Genomic DNA, 19,173 nt, shown 5'->3' with positions numbered 1-19,173 from the left:
GTGTTTTTAATTAAGGTATGCATGTGCATTGTTTTGTTAGACATAATGCTAATGCACACTTAACAGACTACAATATAGTGTAAACATAATTTTTATATGCCCTCGGAAACAAAAAAATTCGTGTGACCTGCTTTATTGAGATGTTCACTTTATTGCAGTGGTCTGGAACCAAACCTGCAATATATCTGAGGTATACCTCTTAAGTTCCCCGCACGTATTAAGAAGTCAGTAGGGTTAGCCCACCACCAAATTCTTGAGCTCTGCATCCACTAATTCAACTAACCACAGATTTTAAATATATATTTTTTTAAATCCAGAAATTTACAAAAAAGCAAAACTTGAAATTGCTACCTGTGGGCACTATTTACATATCATTTACATTGTGTTTACAACTATTTACATAACATTTACATTTTATCAGGTATTATAAGTAGCTAGAGATGATTTAAAGTATAGGGAAGGATGTGTATAGGTTGTATACAAATCGAACATCATTTTGTTAAGGGACTAGAGCAGCCTTGGATTTTGGTATCCGATGAGGTCCTGGAACCAGTCCCACACAGTAGCAAAAGGGCAACTGTATGTACATGCTTGTTGGATGAACAAATGGGCAGCTAGAAGAGGACTAGGTCAGAGACTTTGTGGCTGCAGGGGACAAGAAGATTTGCTTGCCCAAGACCAGTGATTGCAAATAATCTAGGGTAACAATGTAGAGACTTAATTGGGAGGCTCTCAGTTCCTAAGGGTAATCTCCAGATAGAACACGTTTCAGAGTTCTGTACTATGAAGTAAAACCTCTTTCTGTAGTACTGTGTTAGGACTGAAGCAAGGGGTATGCTTAGGAAAGCTAGGGGTGAGCTATGCTAAGTCAAGTGTAATCTCCTCAGACAAATAACTTGTGCTTGGTGACAAGTACATCCCTAACTCATAACTTACCTTAAGCAGAGAGGAAATTCATGAACCATACTTAATGAATCAAAAGTCAGAAATGTGGTTAGATAATAAACTACAAAACTGGAAAGAACTGACTTAGTCTTGGGTATGTTAAAGCTTTATTTATTAAGTGAGACATAAATAGCATTCATTTTCTAATGGAAAATAAAATCTGCAGAAGAAATGTGTTTCATTACTTGCCTCTACACCTAAACCCAAAGTTTTTACGTGAATCACCAGAGATCCCAAACACACTTCTAGATAATATTGCAAATGTTTTGGGTACCTTCTGTGTGCCAAGCACATTCCATACACCATTGCATCCTCAGGTCCAGGCAAGATGCCTTTAAGCAAAGGCTCAAGGGAATAGCATAAGAAAAGTCACAAGACTGGGTTGAGGATGAATCAGGGAACATCCAAGAGGGTTTGAAGAATAGTGAAGTATTCAATTTGGAGCATAAGGAAGAGAATGAACCAAGGGTTTGGAATGCCTGCAAGTGGGGGGCTATGCCAAATCTGTTTAACAGTAGAGCCTTCGTAGGATATGAATTCAGAAAGTGGCTGTTGAAATCTCCCTAACTGTCTATGAGTTTGGGAAATTATCCCCAGTTTGCAGTTCCCGTGGACTAAGCTTTTCCTTAGAAGTAGGACCTGATAGATCATGGTTCTGTCCCACCTCAGATTTTCACAAATGTGCGTGAAGGTCAAAGAGCCATCATTACCACTCTCTTCTCCAACTTCTCAAGTCTTTTCCTCTGGCTTCTGCTAATGGAATTTGATGAGCAGAAGCCTATTCAAGATCTTCAAGTTATTCATTCAGACTTCTGGGGAGGATCTTGAGAAGATTTGGCCTGGGAAAAATATCCCCTTGCTAATGTAGATTCCAATCTGTGGTAGAAAATATACTTTATCATCTGTCTCCTTTTCCCAAAGACATACACATTTTAGTGTGACTTTGGCACTACTTTCTAGGTCACCAACATGCTTAGGATACAGTTAACCATTTGTTGAGGACCTACACACTGAGAGGCAGGCATCATTCCCATTTTACAGACGCAGAAACTAAAGTGTAAAGAATTGAAGAGTCTCTCCCAAGACTACACATCTGGAAAGCACAGAAGCCAAACCAAACCCAGGTTTGACTCCAAAGTCCAGGCTCTTTCCCTTCTAAACCATGCTATGTTGAAAATGATCAGTCTTGTCTTCTTCTTCTTGACAAGAAAATGTTACAGCCAGCCCACACGAATAGGAATTTCCAAGGAAGAAAGTTCCACTATCCCACACAATGTTTAACTGCCCTCGTGATCAGGAAATCGTTCACTTATGTAACGAATATCCCTCCAAACAACGTGGAAATTCATTTCCTCTTGACTGGGTTTTTCACTCAGGGCTGTCGCTTGGCAGCTTTCCTGATACCAAAACAGCCATCAAGATCCTATTCTTACACTCCAGGAGGTCTTGGACTTGTTGGCCTCTGCCTTTGAGTGTTCTCACTGGCTCCCTTGCACCACCCCCTCTGACAGTGCTGAGTTGGGCAAGTCTCTTGGGGAGTGAGAAAGTGACACTTGAGAACATATTGGTTTATTATTACACACAGAAGAGTAAAATTAACCACATGAGGTGCCTTTGGAATTGCCAAGGGAAAGATGACACCACCTTTCTCATCTTGTCTGCTTTTTCCTTGATTTCTACCTCATGTCCATTTTTGAAGCTGTTGAATCATTTAGTTGAAGGGTACATGTGTTACTCAGAGAAGTCCCCTGGTCCCCCAAATTCCAGCATCCAGTGTCTCTGAATTAGTGTTCTCTTTTAAAAGCTCACTGGACTCATCTTCTCATTCTGGCTCCTTTAAGGGCTAAATTGAGAAACTAGCACAAATTCTGGTGTTAATGGTTAATCTGTGGCTGAATGTATTTTTCTTCCCAGAAAGCATACTTACTTTTTAATCAAGGCATTCAGTGCCTTTGAACCAAGAGAGTAGGGTCTTTACAATATCATCAGGTATCCTCTGTGGGGATGCCGATCCACCCCTTGCATCCCACTGGGAAATTCTAGAAATGAGTCCAAGTCAAGAGGCTGCAAGGAGCATCTTCTCTTTGTGCTTGTGGTGTGACTGGCCTTTCTCCTGAGCAACCCACACAGAACTTTGTTAAATATCACAGACTTTGAAAGGGTTACTGGAGAAAAAGAGTTACTACTGAAACACTGGGTTGCCTGTCACCCTACTCATACTCATTTAGCGTCTAATTTCCCATCCCATTTTCCTCCCTAATATCTGTTTGAAAGCAGGTGAATTTCCTCAGTGTTTTCTCCACGAGGTCGTGTTTGCAAATAGAAAGTTGTTCAAAGCCCTCCCGGAAAGCTCCTTGTGGAGTGGTGCGGGAAGGGGGCATTCTGGAGCAATGGGATTTTAGGGATGAGAGGAAAGCAGGATCTGATGATTTGCTCTTGTGTGGTGACTGCCCCCTTTGTCAAGCCCTAAGACACCCCTGTATGTCTTGTCGAAAAATGAGGCCTAGAGCAAGGAAATGTAGGTAAGTTTTAACTAGGAATCCTTGAGCCGCAAGTGTCAGGAAAGTGGTGGGTTGTGTGAGGTGGAGGGGGTGGTCATGGTCAGATTACAGCTGCTGTATTGCTGTGCCTGATAACAGCCTGTTAATATTTTATCAGTGATCACATCATAGCACGTAGGGAGCCACCATTTAGGGCAAAAGAGAGTGATAACCTGCTGGACTTCCTGTTTGAAGTGCTCCCCCCGCCACCCCTCCAGTCAAGATAACAGAATTTCTCATCAAAGCTGGGAGCCGCTCACTGGGACAACAGCAAGATCCGGTAAGGCGAAGGCCGGGCCTCAGCGGGCTGAGGAGGAGCGCGTGCACTTCCCCGCCCCGGGCTTCCGTGTCCCGGAGTGGGCAGCTGCAGGCACGAATGGACCCCCTGTCCATGAGCCTGGGGCTGAATGGGAGAGAACCGTTGACCCTGCGAGACCTCATTTGGCCTCCTCTCTCCTTGCTCCCTCCTCCAGCTCCTGTGTTTCTCCTCTGGTCCAGAGCCAAAAGACCTCAGGTTACCTGGATGGGCCCTCCCTCTGCTGCCCCCAGCAGCTTCTGGAGACCTTCCTGGGAGAAGGAGATAAGGGAGGAGAGGCTGAGCCCCAGGGTCCCTCTGGCCATCACTGCCACTTAGAGGTCCTGTGAGGAAGACTCAGAGAGCTGCTCCGCTGGCTGTGCGGCGGGTCCCTGTTTCCTCCTGAGCACAGCCCTCTCCCCTAGTTCTCTATTTCCCATAGTTCTTCAGCTGGAGGAAGCAGTCCCCTTTGATCATCCTCCCCCAGAAGTTCAAGTAGTGCCAGACCCTCATTTCAGAGGGGTTGGGATTTGAGGGGATTTACAGAGCTTTTCTAATGAGCCCCAGACACACCCCTGTCTTATGGCCCTTTTTCCTTATCTCTCACAGGACAGGCCATATTGTGCCTTGTCCCACTGGTTGGTGTGCATGTTTTATCTCCCTTAGATCAATTGTCACCTCCTATGAGGCACAGACTTTACTTAGTTCACACTTGTTGCCCTCAAAGCCTTCAGCACATTGCCTGCCACCAGATGAGACTGCAATCAGTGCGGGCCAGCAGGCTAGCTGGCTGGTGACAGAACTGGCTGAGTGACCATTTGACTGACTGGATGAAGGTCTCACAGAAAGTCAGAGCTTGTCTTTCCACCAAGAAGCCGGTTTCAGCCTCCTCCTCTCAACTGATGATCCCATAGCAGTGGGTCACTAGGGCCCCCAGGAGGAGAAAACATGAGTCACGCCATTATCAGAGGAATGAGGGAGGGCAGAAACATCTCTCCTTGTGCAAGGGTGGGAACCTGGAGGCTAGGGAATGAACCCAACAGCCTTCACAACCCCCTAAGTCTATGGCTAATCTTAATTACTTTATGATGGAAGGCAGTGCAGTGAGCGGAAAGCATTCAGCTTGGACCCAGACTCTGGGAGAGTTCTGGGAAACTGTTTAGAGCAAGACATCTCTTGCTCAATGAGCCAGAGGGAAGAGTTGCTCTTTATTGGGTCTGCCCTAGTTTTTTTGTTGAGGATGGACATCTAACTCCTTCCAAAAAATCTTCCTAGATTAAAAGGAAGGAGGACCTCTCAGGCCAGCCTCAGCCTAAGATGAAGGGAAGCTCAGTGCCTTATTTTCCTCAAAAGCCCTCATATTCAGGAACAGACAGAGACAGGAGTGGGGCAAGAATGCAAAGGGCAACAGGCCCCTCCTGAGACAGAATCCCAGACCCACGCTGCTGTGGGAATAGGTTCCAAGCTCATGCTCAGACTCGGACACTCTGTGATTTTAGGGAATTTACTCACCTCTCTGGGCCTCCATTTTGTCTCCTGTAAAACACCTGCTTTATTGGGGGTATTTGGAGGACTCAAGGATACTGTGGATTGGAAACTTTGGCTTCCAGATGGTGGGCCATCAGAGCCTGTACCAGACTGCTGCCCACCCAGCATAGCAGAGTCAGCATGGCCAATCCACTGTCCAACTTCCAGGACCCCCCAGTGGAGGGCTCTGGGATTCCTGGTGTCAGACCTGAGATATGACCTCTTATTACACTTCTGTTCAGAGAGCACCCTCTCTCCATTCTTATTCCTGCCTGCCACTATTCCATCTAAACAGTCTTGGATGCCAGAGCCCTAGCCTCTGCAACAAAGAAGGCCCACCCTGAGACTGCGTGGGTCGTGCCTCTTATAGCTGGCTCTTGTGTGCTGAGGCCCACTGGGTCCGGAGACTGAGGAGGCTGAATCTCATAGGGCCCATTACTGTTGATGTTGCCACCGTTAACATCTTTATGAATCAGCCTTTGTTAATTCCCAGTGAGGTTGGAACCGGGCCAAATCATTGGCCTCTCAAACTCCCACATGTCCAGAAGTAGAGGAATTGGAACTGAGGTGTCATGTCTTATTCAAATGTAAGCTTGGCATTCCCCTGATGGGACAGCTAGCTGGGCCCAAGCTGGCCAGCTGGCCAGCACAGCAGGAGGGGCAGTTCCAAGCAGTGAATTGGACCTACTCTCCCAGATCCCCCTCACAGGAGACCAAGAGAGCCTATGTGTCCCCGATGTTACCTTCGTGGCCACAGATTGTTGTTTTCAGACAATGTGGGGACCTCTGGCGGGTTCTTCCTACAGGCGGTGAATGTTGTTAGATTGGCCCAGTGCTATTTTGGGAATCAGGAGACTGGGGCACTAACACCAGCAGTGTGGCCCTGGCAAAATCTCTTTACTGATGTGGGCCTTAGTTTCCCAGTGTGCCAAATGGAGATGATCAGATCTATTTCACCCTCCTCATAATGGTGGTTCAGAGATGGATGGTGTAACCCATAGCCATTTAGCAAATAACTTAAATGAAACAACTCTTGTGAAAAGGGAGGATCCCTGGACACAATGAAATGGTTGTTTCTCTACGGGGCGGGGGGATCCTGTTTTCTTAATGTCTCCAGTAAAGTCTAGAATTTTCTATCCACCCAGTGGGTAAAAAGGCCAATTTCCATTCTACTCTCCTTTTAGCCCAATTCCCTCCATCATACCTACCCAGTCTGAATTAAATTTAATTAGTAAAGCATTTATGCAATCAACAAGTGTTTATTGATCACCTACTGTGTGCCCAGTACTCTTATAGATAGTCTGGGAGATACAGACAGTTCTAAGATACGGCCCCTACCCTCCAAGAGTTTACAACGTACTCGTGAAATCAGATACATACACTTGGAAAGATAACTATCCATCAAAAATTGTGAACGATAAGCATCAAAGAGTGATTTTGACATTGAGGGTTGGAGGACGGAAGGGTAGGAGAGGGACGGAGTGGTCAGATGAGGCTCAGTGAAGGAGGTGGCGCTGAGCAAATTCTCCGAGCCCTAGGAAGACTTGGCTAAGGGGAGAGGGCCTTCCCGCGTCAGAGAGCAGCTTAAATATAGGCAAGAAGGTAGCAATGTGAAAAGCCCATTACAGATGATGGATGGGCCCCTCCTGCTGGCATGAGGTTGGGGGAGGTGTACTGGAGTTTGTCAGAAGCTGGTCATGTTCAAGCCACTGAAGGAAAATGCCTTTGGTTTGTTTGTGACTCTCACCCCTACCCCTGTTCCAGGGGAAGTGGTGCATTGTCAGACCTTGGAGCTGGAACTGTCTGCCTGGAAATCATTCTCTGCTCTTCCATCGCAACAGAAATCCCAGGCAGCAGCTCAGCTCTCACTCAGATGTGGGCCAAGGCACCTTGGGCAGGATGACTCCACACTGGAGCCCTTGGATGCCCGCTGGCCACTCTGCAATGCAGGGTGAAGGATGGTGGGGAGATAAGGAAGAGGACTGATGGGGGCCCATCTGGAGCTGTGGTCTTTCAGAGGCTCTGTAGCGCTCTGTGGGAAGACCCCGGGGGCCCGATCTCAGCCTTTGGCCTGATTTTCCATTAGGCTTGAAGAGTCTCTGGAGGCAGCCTCTCTCGGGCCCAATAGAACCCCTCCCCACTGGAGTTTCCACACATGTTCACCCGGCTTCTCAGATACTCAAGTTCTTATTCTTTCCGAGGCAGCATCGAGGGGTGATATCTTCCTCAGTCCCCAACAGCTCCCATGCTGTCATCCCCCAGCCCACAGCCATCTCTGGAAAAGCAAGTTTCCTGTTCCTAAACAAACCATTACATAGGCCCCTTAGCCTTGTTGTTTGGCAGGACGCCAGGTCAGAGGGAGGCAGGGGCTTCAGTGAAAGTTGGAGCTGTAGCTTCTGAGGGAGTTCCTTGGAAGGATCAGTCTACGGCCTCCTTGAACGCTCCACCATATTTTCTTTACTTTTCTCTGGGCAGTGATTCTGGTCTTTTTTTGGTCCTTGGCTGCCGCCTCTCCCTCCCATCTTACACCTAGTTACTCTCTGTTCCCTCGGTACTGTGGGATGGCTTTATTTCAGTTCATACACAAACCAGTCTAGACACTGTGGAGTCATAAACAAGAATGGGATGGAGGCTCCAGGGCCTGTTACTGGCCAGTCAGTTTCTTTGGAGGGAGGCTTGAGAAGGAGGTCAGAGCCATCCCCATAGAAGCCACCCTCCTACCCACCCACCCCCATCCCCCAGCAATGAGCTAAGAGCCAACCTCAGCAAGAGGGAGGGTCTTAGATCACAGAGAGGGTCGGTCAGTCGGATGTGATTAGTGGATTCTGGATGGATTCCCAGGTAAACCACAGGACAGAAGGACCTAGCCCAGGGTAGAAGGGTGAGTTCAGAGTTGAGGGCTGGGGATTCAGGGTGGGGGATGGGAAGCCAAGGTGAAAGAAACAGAAATTCTGGCTTGGCCAGCATCTGGTCAGTTCAACCTGCATGCTCTCACACCAGCTCCCGTTTCTGCCTCTGCTTGATCCAGTGGTCAAAGTCAGTGTATCCTCAGCAGAACCTTCTGACATGGTCCAGTGGCAATGTCCCTCACCTGTGGCCCTGGGGGGTGGGGGGCGTCCACTGGTTTTCACAGACCCAGCCACCCCCCAGCTCTGGCCCCTGGTTCTTCACACATACCCTGTCAGGCTGTAGGAGTTAAACTCACTCTTGACCTTGGGTGGTTGACCCGGCCTGGGAGAGCTCCTAGTGGCGAGGGGTTGGGCCTGGTAGGCATCATAGTAGTTGGAGCGATTTCCCCGGGATAAGCAGGAGAAGCAGAGGATGATTCCAGCTACCAGGGAGAACACAGACGAAATGATACCCAAGTAAAGAGCTTCTCCGATCTCAAATTTCATGCTGTCGGGCACCAGTGGGGAGTAGAAGTCCCGCAGGATCCCGTGAAGATTCCAGGCAACAGGGATGAAGCCCAGGAGACCACCAAGGATGAAGAAGACTCCACCTACTACTGCCACTCTGTCTTTGGCTTGCGAGCCCTGGCAGAAGACGGTGCATCTCATGCCCACCACAGAGATAACACAGGCCAGCGAGGAGATTGCACTGGACGTCACCATCATGGCCTGGGCAGCCTGGATGTCAGAAGGCAGGCCTAGAAGGGTGCTGTAGATGTCACACTGGGTGATGCCTGTGCTGTGTGTGGCACACTCCATCCAGAGGCCCTTGGAGAAGCCGACGGCGGTCACAATGCTGGCACCGACATAAGAACTTGTTCGCCAGCTGGGGAGCAGCATGGCAACCAGGGTGCCCATCAGCCCCAGAAGGCCCAGGATGTAGCCTACGAGTTGGAGGCCAAGAGAGGCCATGGCGGACCTCTCAGTGGGCGCGTCTTCAGGGCCTGCTCTCTTGTCTTCTGGCTGTTGCTCTTGCTCTTTGGCTCCTGGCCTCTAATCCCTCATTTCAGAGCGTCTCTGCCAGGCCGACTTCTCTCCTCCTTACAAGTGTCTGTGGGTGGCCACAAGCAGGCTCAAGAAGGCATCTAGAAGACCTAAAAAAAATCCATAAACCAGATTAAATATTGACCAGAAGCTTATGAGAAACCAGAAAATGCTGGATGCCTTTTGACCTTTGTTATCTTTAGAAATAACACATGCGAAAGAAAAAAAAAAACTTTGAAAGTGAAGCCAAAATGTCATCGCCTCCTGCGTAGGCACATGCTTTGGATTGGCAGTTAGACAAAGCCAAGGGCCAGACAGGTGGCTGCTTTCCGAGAAAGTGGTGATGGCAGTGTCGGTTGTGGTGACTGTGTTAACTCCAGGTCAGGCTGTTGGCTGGCATGGTTCTGACTCCAAGGCCTCCTGTTTAACACATTGCCCAGCAACAGAGCCATGGGGCCCCTGGATTGCACACTGGGGCCAAACTCCAGGAGACTGGGTCAGGAGGAAGAGGCCCTAAGATACAGCCTCGGACTCCCACTTATTAGAGGCCTCTTGAGTCTCCAAAGGCATAGAGAGTAATGATCTAGCCCTGGGTCATCTGTCCATCATGAAAGTTTACTCCATGGAAGGTTGGGGCAGGCAACAAAGCCTTCTGTCCATTCGCTGAGAGTTCCAGTCCTCCCAGCCCTTCCCAAATCCCCCTCCACAGGCTAGCCTAAGGCCTCCAGCACGGATCACACATCCAGACATTTCCTGTCTGCTCTCCTAATAGATGCCCCACCATCCCTAGGCCTCTCAGGTGATGTGGCAGGAATCTGGAGTAAAGGATTTTCCAAGGCCTGGAGGGAGGCCTGAAATTCCCTAGACTATCTGTTAGGGACACTAGGATGGACAGAGGAAAGGCTCCCTGCTCTAGAGTAGAGAGCTCTGTAAGAGGCAGGCATCCGAGTCAATGCTCTAGAATCTCAGAGCTGTTCAGGATTTTGCAGTGTTCAGTGAGCCCCTGCACAACACTCCTACCAAGTTCAAGACACTAAGGGTCAAGGGTACATCCTTCTCTCTATCCACTACAAGACCCTCCAGCCCACTAGTTTTTCAAGCCACCATAATCTGGCTGTTACATTTTAACCTCCTTCAAAATTTCTCTCTCTCAGGGGGAGGTATAGCTCAAGTGGTAGAGTGCATGCTTAGCATGCACGAGGCCCTGGGTTCAATCCCCAGTGCCTCCATTAAAAATAAAACTTAATAATAATAAATAGACCTAATGACCTCCCCACCCCAGAAAATAAAATAATAAATTTTTTTTAATTTCTTTTTTTAATCATCTCTCAAATGTGAATATTAAACATATCCACCTCCATGACATAATTAATCTCCTACCCATCCACTGGCACTCCCAAATCTGTATTTTCAGCATAGACGTTCCTCCTGGGCTTCAGGATTTCTGGATTAATCACCTATTTAAATGGTCCACTTGGAAGTCCCATAGGCACCTCTCATTTGACATGTTAAAAGAGAACTCATCATCTCTCCCATTACACCTCTCTCCAAACGGTTGTTCCCTGGGTTCCCTCTGGTCACTGAATGATACCTCTATCTATTTCCTTGCACCGGACCCAAAGCCTAGAAGTGGTTTTTAACACCTCTCTCCCTTACCTTCTACCGTCACTGTCTCACCAGTTCTTGACGACACTTCAAATCCATAGCACCCTTCTCTCCATCCCCACTGCTCCTTCTACATTCCAGTGCTTCGTTATCTTCTCTCCCCTGGAATCTAGCAATGTCCTAACCGGTCTTATTTCCAATCTTGCTTCCTCCAATTCATTCTCCATGCTGTTGTTAAGGTGATCTTTCAACACTGATTTGATCAAGTCTCTACTCTGCGTAAAACATTCCAGTGGCTCCCCAGTGGCTAAAGGATAAAGTCCAAACTTGTTTGTACTCGATGACCTGTCAAGCTTCATCTCTTGCCATTCCCCTCCTCATACTCAGCTCTTGCTGAACTAAATTACTTTCAGTTCCTCAATCATGTCATGCTGTCTTTTTGCTTCCAAACCTGAACACAGGCTGTTCCTACTGTGCAGAATGTTCTCATCCTTTAGGGCTCAAGTCAGATGTCTTTTACTCTAGCCTGGGTCACGTTTCCCTCCTCTCTCTGTGTTCTTATGGTATCTTGTGTTTACTCACCTCCATCATACTACTACTACTACTACTAATAATAATCATAATCATAATCATAATCATAATAATAGTAACACTCATAGAGTGTACCCTATGCAACCATTATGAGCACTTTATACATATTAACTCAATCATCACAATGTCTTGCAGTAGGTACCAATAATCCCTATTGGATAGATAAGGAAACTGAGATACAGATAATACTTATTTCAATATACTGTAATTTCGTCTTTATATTCTATTCTTCCCCCATTAGTCTGTGAGCTACCTGAGAGCAAGGACTGCATCTTATCCATCTCTGCATCTCCAGTGCCTAGCACAGTGCGTTACCCACCCATTACACACCCAGAGCAGGTATTCAAAAATGTCTTTCAAATGAATAAATATAAATGGTAAAGAGGTTTAAGGGACTATAAGATATAATCTTTTAAATGAGTCAATAACCATTCAGAGTAAGGGACAAGAGCTGCCCAATGTTGGGAATGAAGATTGAAAGAGAATCAGAGGAAGAGGGAGGGAAATGAAGAGGGGTTGGGGAACACAGGAGAAAGAGAGAGAAATAGAGATGCAGTTTCACCATTTTACATGTATATGCATTTGCTGGGTATCTTGTCGCTTCCACCAAATTCTAAGCAATTTGAGGGAAGAAACCATATATCAGATTTGGGTGGTGCCTCTGCAGCATTGGGTGCATGGTTGGTAGACGATACTACTCATCAGTGATGGATACAAAAATGTCAATATGGATGCAAAGCAGCGCGCAGCAGGGGCCAAAAAACATTTGATAGGAGGTGCAGAGGGCAATCTATTTGACTCCCAGCTCTGTCACTTATCAGCTGTGACACTGCACAAGTCTTTTCCGTGCATTGGTTTTCTTATTGCTAAAATGGGCACAATTCTACCTATCCTGATCATGACTGTGCACCTCGATGGGGCCTTCAGAGCTGCTTGGAAGTCCTTCAACTTCTCCCTGGTGAGCATCTCCTGGTGATGACATCAAATACTTAGCACTCTCTTTGAGCTCTCCACCCTACTTCCTCCCTCTGCAGCTATTGCCCTAGCCCCATCATGCTCTTTGCAGCCAAGATTCTTAAACAAGCCATTTTAATACTGATGTCTCTACTTCTTCCCCCTCCTACTCACTATTCAACTCTTTGAAGTTAGGCTTCGGCCATCAGCCCACCACTGAAAATGTTCTCACCAAGGTCACTCCAATTTCCTGGTCCCCAAATCCAGTCGTCATATCTCTGTCATCTCACCTGGTCCCTCTCCTTCATATATCTGTCTTCTCCCTTGTTTTCTGTAGCACCACTCCCAGTTTTCCCTGCTCCTCAAAATGATTCCTTTAGGTCTCCTTTATAAGTTCTGTCTCTTCTAACCATTCTCTAAATCTGCCTAATCCCTCCACCCCAGGGTTTCATCTAGTCTTCTAGACTGCTCTTCATGTTCTTTACACTCTCCGTGGGTGATCACATCCACTCTGTCTCTATGCCAATGAATATTGAATCCATACATCTGACATAGATCTCTCTCCTGAACTCAAGATTTGTATACGCAGCTGCATTTGGAATGACCCCATCTGAACAGTTTAATGGTACCTCCAACTCAACATTTTGCAAAGTTGAAATCACCTTTAGTCTTCTCTCTCCACCCCCAAACTATTTCTCATACAGAGTTCCCTATCTCAGTGGGACCGTCATTCATCCAGCAACCCAAGCCAGTCACCCTTGGTTGGTTCCTCATCTCTTCTTAATGTGTAATCACTTACCAAGTCCTATCAGATCTATTTTCAAGATACATCCTGAATGCTTCCACTTATTTCCATCTTCACTGCTTGGACTTTAGTTCAAACCCTGTAACTATTACCTCTTGTCTACTTGAAAATCTCATAGGTACCTCAAACTGGTTTCTCTAATTCCACTTCTGCCCTGCCCCGGCAATCAATCCAGTAGACAAGAATCTTTCTAAAACGTCAATCAAATCATTAGTACCACCCCACCTCTTTGCCATGCTTAAAAAACTTTGAGACCTCTTAATTGCTTTCACAATGAAGTTCAAAGTGTCTTGCCCAGGAAATCAGGAAAGCCCTCCAAAGTCTGGCTCCTGCTTTTCTTCTGAGGCTCATCTGTAACCAGTAACCTCCAACTTCATACTTTATGCTCCTCTGTGCATACACACACACACACACACACACACACAATCCAATCATACCTGCACATGTGCTTCTCTGAAGTTGCCTTTCTCTCTGTCTCCAGACCCTTAACCATGTTATTCAGCCATCCACCCTTTGCTTGGATAATTGCTAGTCATCCTTCAGGACTCGTCCTCTCCATGAAACCTTCCCTGGACCATTCTTCCAACCCAAGCTGGGTTAAATACTTTCCCTTTGTGCTTCCTATGCACATATGAGCTTTCAGAGAAGACTTCCCTGCCTCCCAGAGGAGCAGCTCCTGCTTTGGCCTTCCTGGGGTGGTGGCAGAAGAGCACAGCTTGGGTTTCCCATGGGAGTCAACAGTGTCCCCAAGAGGAGAGCCTCTCCCCAGAGCCAGTCCTAACTCAGTAGGAGTTAAGTAGGAAAGTGGCTTGGGGCTGAGGGAAGGCAGAATTTTAAAAATATTGTCACTGAGGCTTGGAATCTAAAGAGTCTGGGGGAAGAACAAGTCATTGAAGCTTATTCAAATGGGAAAAAATGGCCCAGTGGGGTCGGCTTTCTGCCAGGGTCTGGAAGTCAGAGGTGGACAAAACTAGCAAGTGGTTGGATGGTGAGCCAGTCTGGGTTCTACTTTTCTTTGTGTGATGAGCAGTGGAGGGTTTAGAGAATGAGTCTTGGCCTGAGAATCAAGACTAACTTCTCATCTCGCCTCTGCCTGGAACCTGTTGAGGAAGTCCCCTAACTTCTCAGGGCCCTAAGTTTGATGAGAAAAAAAAATCTCCAAAGTTTTAAGTCTCAAATAAAGGAATGGGGACAGGAAGCCACTTTGACAAATCTAGAAGACTGAACAGCTGTTCTTAGAAGCAGGCAGCTTTCAAAATAACTCCTCTCTTCAAGGGGTTCTCCTAGAAGTCAAGCCTTGGTGGCTTGGGAAGAACACAGAACTCTAGGCTTGCCAGCTGAATTTGTCTTCTGGGCATGAGGCCAACACAAGCCATGGCCCAAGGGCTGGGCAAGAAGGCTTCGCTTAGGATTCTTACTTAATTTTCCTTAGGGGAGGGATTGGAACTGCAGGAGAGGATTAGGAGGGTCAAGACTGACAGCAGCTCCTGAATTAACCCCTTCTTGCCTGGGTACTTGCCCTGCTATTCCCCACTTTTTGCTCCAACAGTCTGGTGCGTGGTACCCTTCCTTGGAGGGCACTCTCATAAGACTCTGTGGGATAAGACAGGTGGGGTTCTCATGCTCTAGGAAGGATCCGATGTGGTGTTCTGTGGGCGATGGAGGCCACTACAGCTCTCATCTGTCAACTAACCTCATTTCAGTCTCACGGCCTCTCAAAGAAATTTGAGACACTTGCTCTCCTCACCGCACCTCACCTCCCCGCAACCGAGGGCTCTAGTATGTGGCAAAGCCATTCCTTTGAAGCCCTACTTTCTGGAAAGCTTGTTCTTGGAGCAGTTCACCTTTCCTTCCGCATCAGTTGGTTGATGACAGCTCAGGGAACAACTGGATTGAGAGGTTTTCTAATTGCTTTAAAAAGAAGTTTATTTTGGTCCTGATCATCAAAGTAAAGCACTCTCATGTTAGCATGCTCCATTTTCAAAGAGGCCTCTTGAAGAGAATAACGTCTCAGTCCAAAGAAGGAATTTCTTTTTTTTAATTGAGATATAATTGACATATAACACTGTATTGGCTTTAAGTGTCCATGATTTGATATATGCATATACTGCAAACTGATTGCCACCATGAGTTTAGTTAATAACTCTCACTACACACGGTCACAAATTTGTTCTTTTTTTCCCTCTGATGAGAACTTCTATCATCTACTCTCTTAGCAGCTTTCAAATATACAATACAGGATTGTTAACTGTAGTCACCACGCTGTGCATGACATCCCCAGGATTTATTTATCTTATAACTGGAAGTTTGTACAATTTGACCCCCTTGACCCATTTCATCCACACATCCCCACCCCCACTTCTGGCAAGCATCAATCTGTTCTCTGTATCTATGAGCTCCATTTTGGGGTTTTTTTGTTTGTTTGTTTATCTTAGATTCCACTTAAAGCGAGATCACACGGGATTTGTCTTTCTCTGGCTTATTTCACTTAACACAATGCTCTCGAGGTCCATCCGTGTTGTTGTAAATGGCAGGATTTTCTTCAAAGAAAGAATTTCTAATGACAAACTTGCAGACCGAAGGGAGAGAGTTATCTAAGGGCTTAAGGGGGAGACTTTACGACTTTACTCAGAAATTATCTTCTGCCCACTCCCTGAGCTTTAGTGCCAAGGAAGGCACTAGAACTATGAGGGAGCACCCTTCCAATCTTCCTCAGCCCCCTGCAGTGAAGCAGAGGGGTAAATTGTAGCTCCTTTCCTTCCATCCCTTTATCTCAGTCCTTTTGCCCTCAAAAGCACCATTCAGAAATTATTATCTAATTTGGAGAGTGCATCCCCTGGCCCCGCAGTTTCAAAGACTGGAAGCTTTGTGGTAGCCTTGAGGGAACAAATATTCCCAACCCAAGTGCTCCTGAATTCCCCCTCCTGCCCCCTTCCCTCGGGCCCTGAGGTGGCCCAGCCAGGCTTCGCAGCCCTGGGCCAAATTGATGCTAACCAGGAACCAGAGCCCACCTAGGCAGGAAATAAATAAGAATTGAGGCACTTACGAAGAGATTCTTTTGCAGAGCCTTGGAGGAGATGTGTGGCCCTGGAGAGGAAGGAAGGGCTCCCGAGGGAGGGGAGGAGGGTGCAAGGGGCCCCAGGCTGAGGTGATAGAGGATTTCTAATTGTTCGCTGCAGCTTTGCAAAATCCATCTGCAAATCTCAGCCTTGGGTCAGAGACTTATTACAGATCAGAATTAAACCCCTGGAAGCTATGGAAGATTGAGGTACTTAAAAAAAAAGAACCTTCCGTGAGTGTTGTGTTTTTCCTGTCAAAAACTCCAGCTGGGCTTTTGTGTGGTGACCTCTGTGAGCCCAGGAGAGGTCTTGGAGGGAGAGGGCTTTGGCCCAAGGTGGAATTCGGAACATTTCAGCTTTGGGGTGGGGAAAGGAGGGGGCTCTGTTAACCCCCATTAAGTGTTCCTGGCCAGCGGCCCTGAGGCCCAGCAAGAAGTAAGCTTCATAAAAACGGCCCTGGTGAGTAGTTCCTAAGCAGCCCTGCACTGCCTACACCCCTGCAGGCTCTTCCATCCAGCTTTTTCTCTAGCGAGCTCCCAGCCCTACCTCACCCTTCAGATTGACTCCAAGACACAAGGGAGACATGTGTACTGTAGGTTCAGACCCTGGTGGCTTCAAAAAGCAGCTCCTGGTCCTTACAAGGCGGGCCTGAGGCAGCCATGGTAATTGGTGGGCCCCTCCTTCATAACCACAACATCTAGAGCACGCTCTGCGGCACCTGAGTGTCTCAAAAGCTCTGTGGAGTGGAGTATGGCTATTGGCTTTCCTCGCTAAATGAAAAAAAAAAACCTTCCCTAATTTTTTTTTCTGATTAGAGACATACTAGAGGCTATTGCAAAGAATTCAGAAAACAAAGTATAAAGAAGAAAATACAGGTCCTCCTAATACCACAAACAAGAGATATAGCTTAATCATGATAAACATTTTGATGTACGGTAGAAGACATGAATAGAAATACTTTTTATGAAATTGAATCACATTCTTCCCTACAATTCTGTAACCTTCTATCACCTCTAAATAATTTAATGATATAACATTGACATGGTCCACTGACATGGCCCTATTTTCAGGTCAATGACAAAACAGATCTGCCTCATTCTCTTATGGGTGTGCTGTATCTTATCATATAGAAATATAATTTATTTAACCATTAACTATTAGACTTTTTTGTTATTTCCATTTTCTCACTATTATAACCTAGCATCTTTGCACATAAAGCTGACAAATTCCTAGGACTAGAATTGCTAGGTCAGAGAGCATGGATGCTTTAAAGGCTAATACAACATATTACAGAAGTTGGGCAGCTATTATTATTTCCAGAGGAGAAAGCCTGGGCCCAGTGAGATGAGATGAATGACTCCCCCAGCATCCCAAGTTGAGCAGTAATAGTTAGATCTGGAATCTACGTCTCTAGATGTCTGGTTCAGTAAGCTTGCCAGCGTACCACACTGACTTTCTTCCAAGGATTGCTATATAGAAATGATAAGGCTAGTGGCCACTATTCTTTGGACACTTTCTAGGTGTCAGGCACTGTGCTGAGGGTTTCATATGCACCATCTGACTGAGTTACAGCAGAGCAGAAACAAGCCTGGGTTTTAAGAGCCAGCTCTGGAGGGTGGCTCTCAATCATTAGGCTCTACTCCATTTTGGAAGCAATGTCAAAGCAAACAACCAGATTTGTTGCCTCATGTGAATTCAGTGAAGCAAATCAGAAATCATCCTCCTTCCCAAGGTGGCCCGTAATTGTCTTGCAGGTACAAATCCTGATCCCCTAGCAGTGCTCCTGAGCAGGGGTCTTTCCAGGGAGCAACCCCTTGGCAGGCTGGGACAGGCTAAAAGGGCTGCCATGCCTGAGCTCAAGCCTGGGGAGTCTGTGGGCATGAAAGTAAGCAAAACTGAAGGGGCAGGAGGGCTAGCAGGCTAATCCTCTAACCAGCTGTGTGACCTGGGGCAAACCTTCACATCTTTCTCCAGGCTTCACCCAGTTGACTTCCCAAGCCTGGGCTAAAGTCTATGAAAGCATTTTGACAAGTAGAAATGCTAGTTGAATGCAAGATAGAATTTGGGGTAGAGGGGCACCTTATCAGCTCACAGTGAGTCTGTGCTATTGAGGATAGGAAAAGGCAGAATCTTAGCGGCAGGTGCCAGGGCGGATGAGGGCAGGATGTGGTTACCAGATTGGCAGTCACTCAAGGAGTAGGTTCCAACACTGCATTTCCTATGGGTCGGCACTATCAGATCCTGGTGGAATCATGCCAAAGACCGTGACTGCTTGGTGTGAAGACTAGAAGGCTCTTTAGTAATCTGCTAAGACTCCTGCTGAGAACCTAGGTAGGTGGAGGAATTGAGGAGTCTGAAAGAAGATAGGAAAAAATAGCTGTCTGCAAAAAGCAGTATCTGGTTAAGGAGGGGAGTCAGCAGTGAGAGTATAAAGGGAGGAAAATGAGATCTGGGAAGAGATGGCTTCTGGAGGCGAGCAGGAGAAGAGGTAGAAGAGGGGTATTTGAGGAGGAAAATCTCAGAGAGATCTGTATAAAGCAGAGTCTTGAGGAAGAGGGAGGAGATGATGCTATGAAAGGAGGAGTCTAGAAGGAGAAATAAGAGAGATTCTTGGGGCAAAGGGGCAGGAAAGAAAGGACTATGGGAGAAGGAATTAAGGGCAGAGAGGAGTCTATCCCCACTATTCCACCAAGCCAAGAAGTTCTCATCAAGGTTACGAATGACCCCTGTGTCATCAAATCCAATGGCCACCTTCCAGTCCTTAATTTTTTTGACTTCTACACAGCATTCAGTGCCCCTATTAACTTTGCCCTTCTTGAATTGCCTTCTTCTCTTGGCCCCTGTGATACAACACTCCCCTGATATTCCTTCTATCTCTCTGGCTACTTCTTCATTGACTCCTCCTCCTCCATATAGGTGT

General features: G+C 46.8%; 1 protein-coding gene across 1 annotated transcript; it reads right to left on the bottom strand.

The window, feature by feature from the left end:
- Positions 1–8,189: 8,189 nt before the first annotated feature.
- Positions 8,190–9,296, bottom strand: CLDN2 (claudin 2). The gene has a single exon (XM_072957804.1). It carries the CDS (start codon positions 9,165–9,167, stop codon positions 8,475–8,477), a length of 693 nt encoding a protein of 230 aa, XP_072813905.1. The 5' UTR covers positions 9,168–9,296; the 3' UTR covers positions 8,190–8,474.
- Positions 9,297–19,173: the final 9,877 nt, after the last annotated feature.

Source organism: Vicugna pacos, unplaced genomic scaffold (genome assembly GCF_048564905.1).
Source record: "Vicugna pacos unplaced genomic scaffold, VicPac4 scaffold_76, whole genome shotgun sequence".
NCBI lineage: Eukaryota > Metazoa > Chordata > Mammalia > Artiodactyla > Camelidae > Vicugna > Vicugna pacos.
Note: the sequence above shows the minus strand (reverse complement) of the source record. Positions and strands in the feature narration are given on the sequence as shown.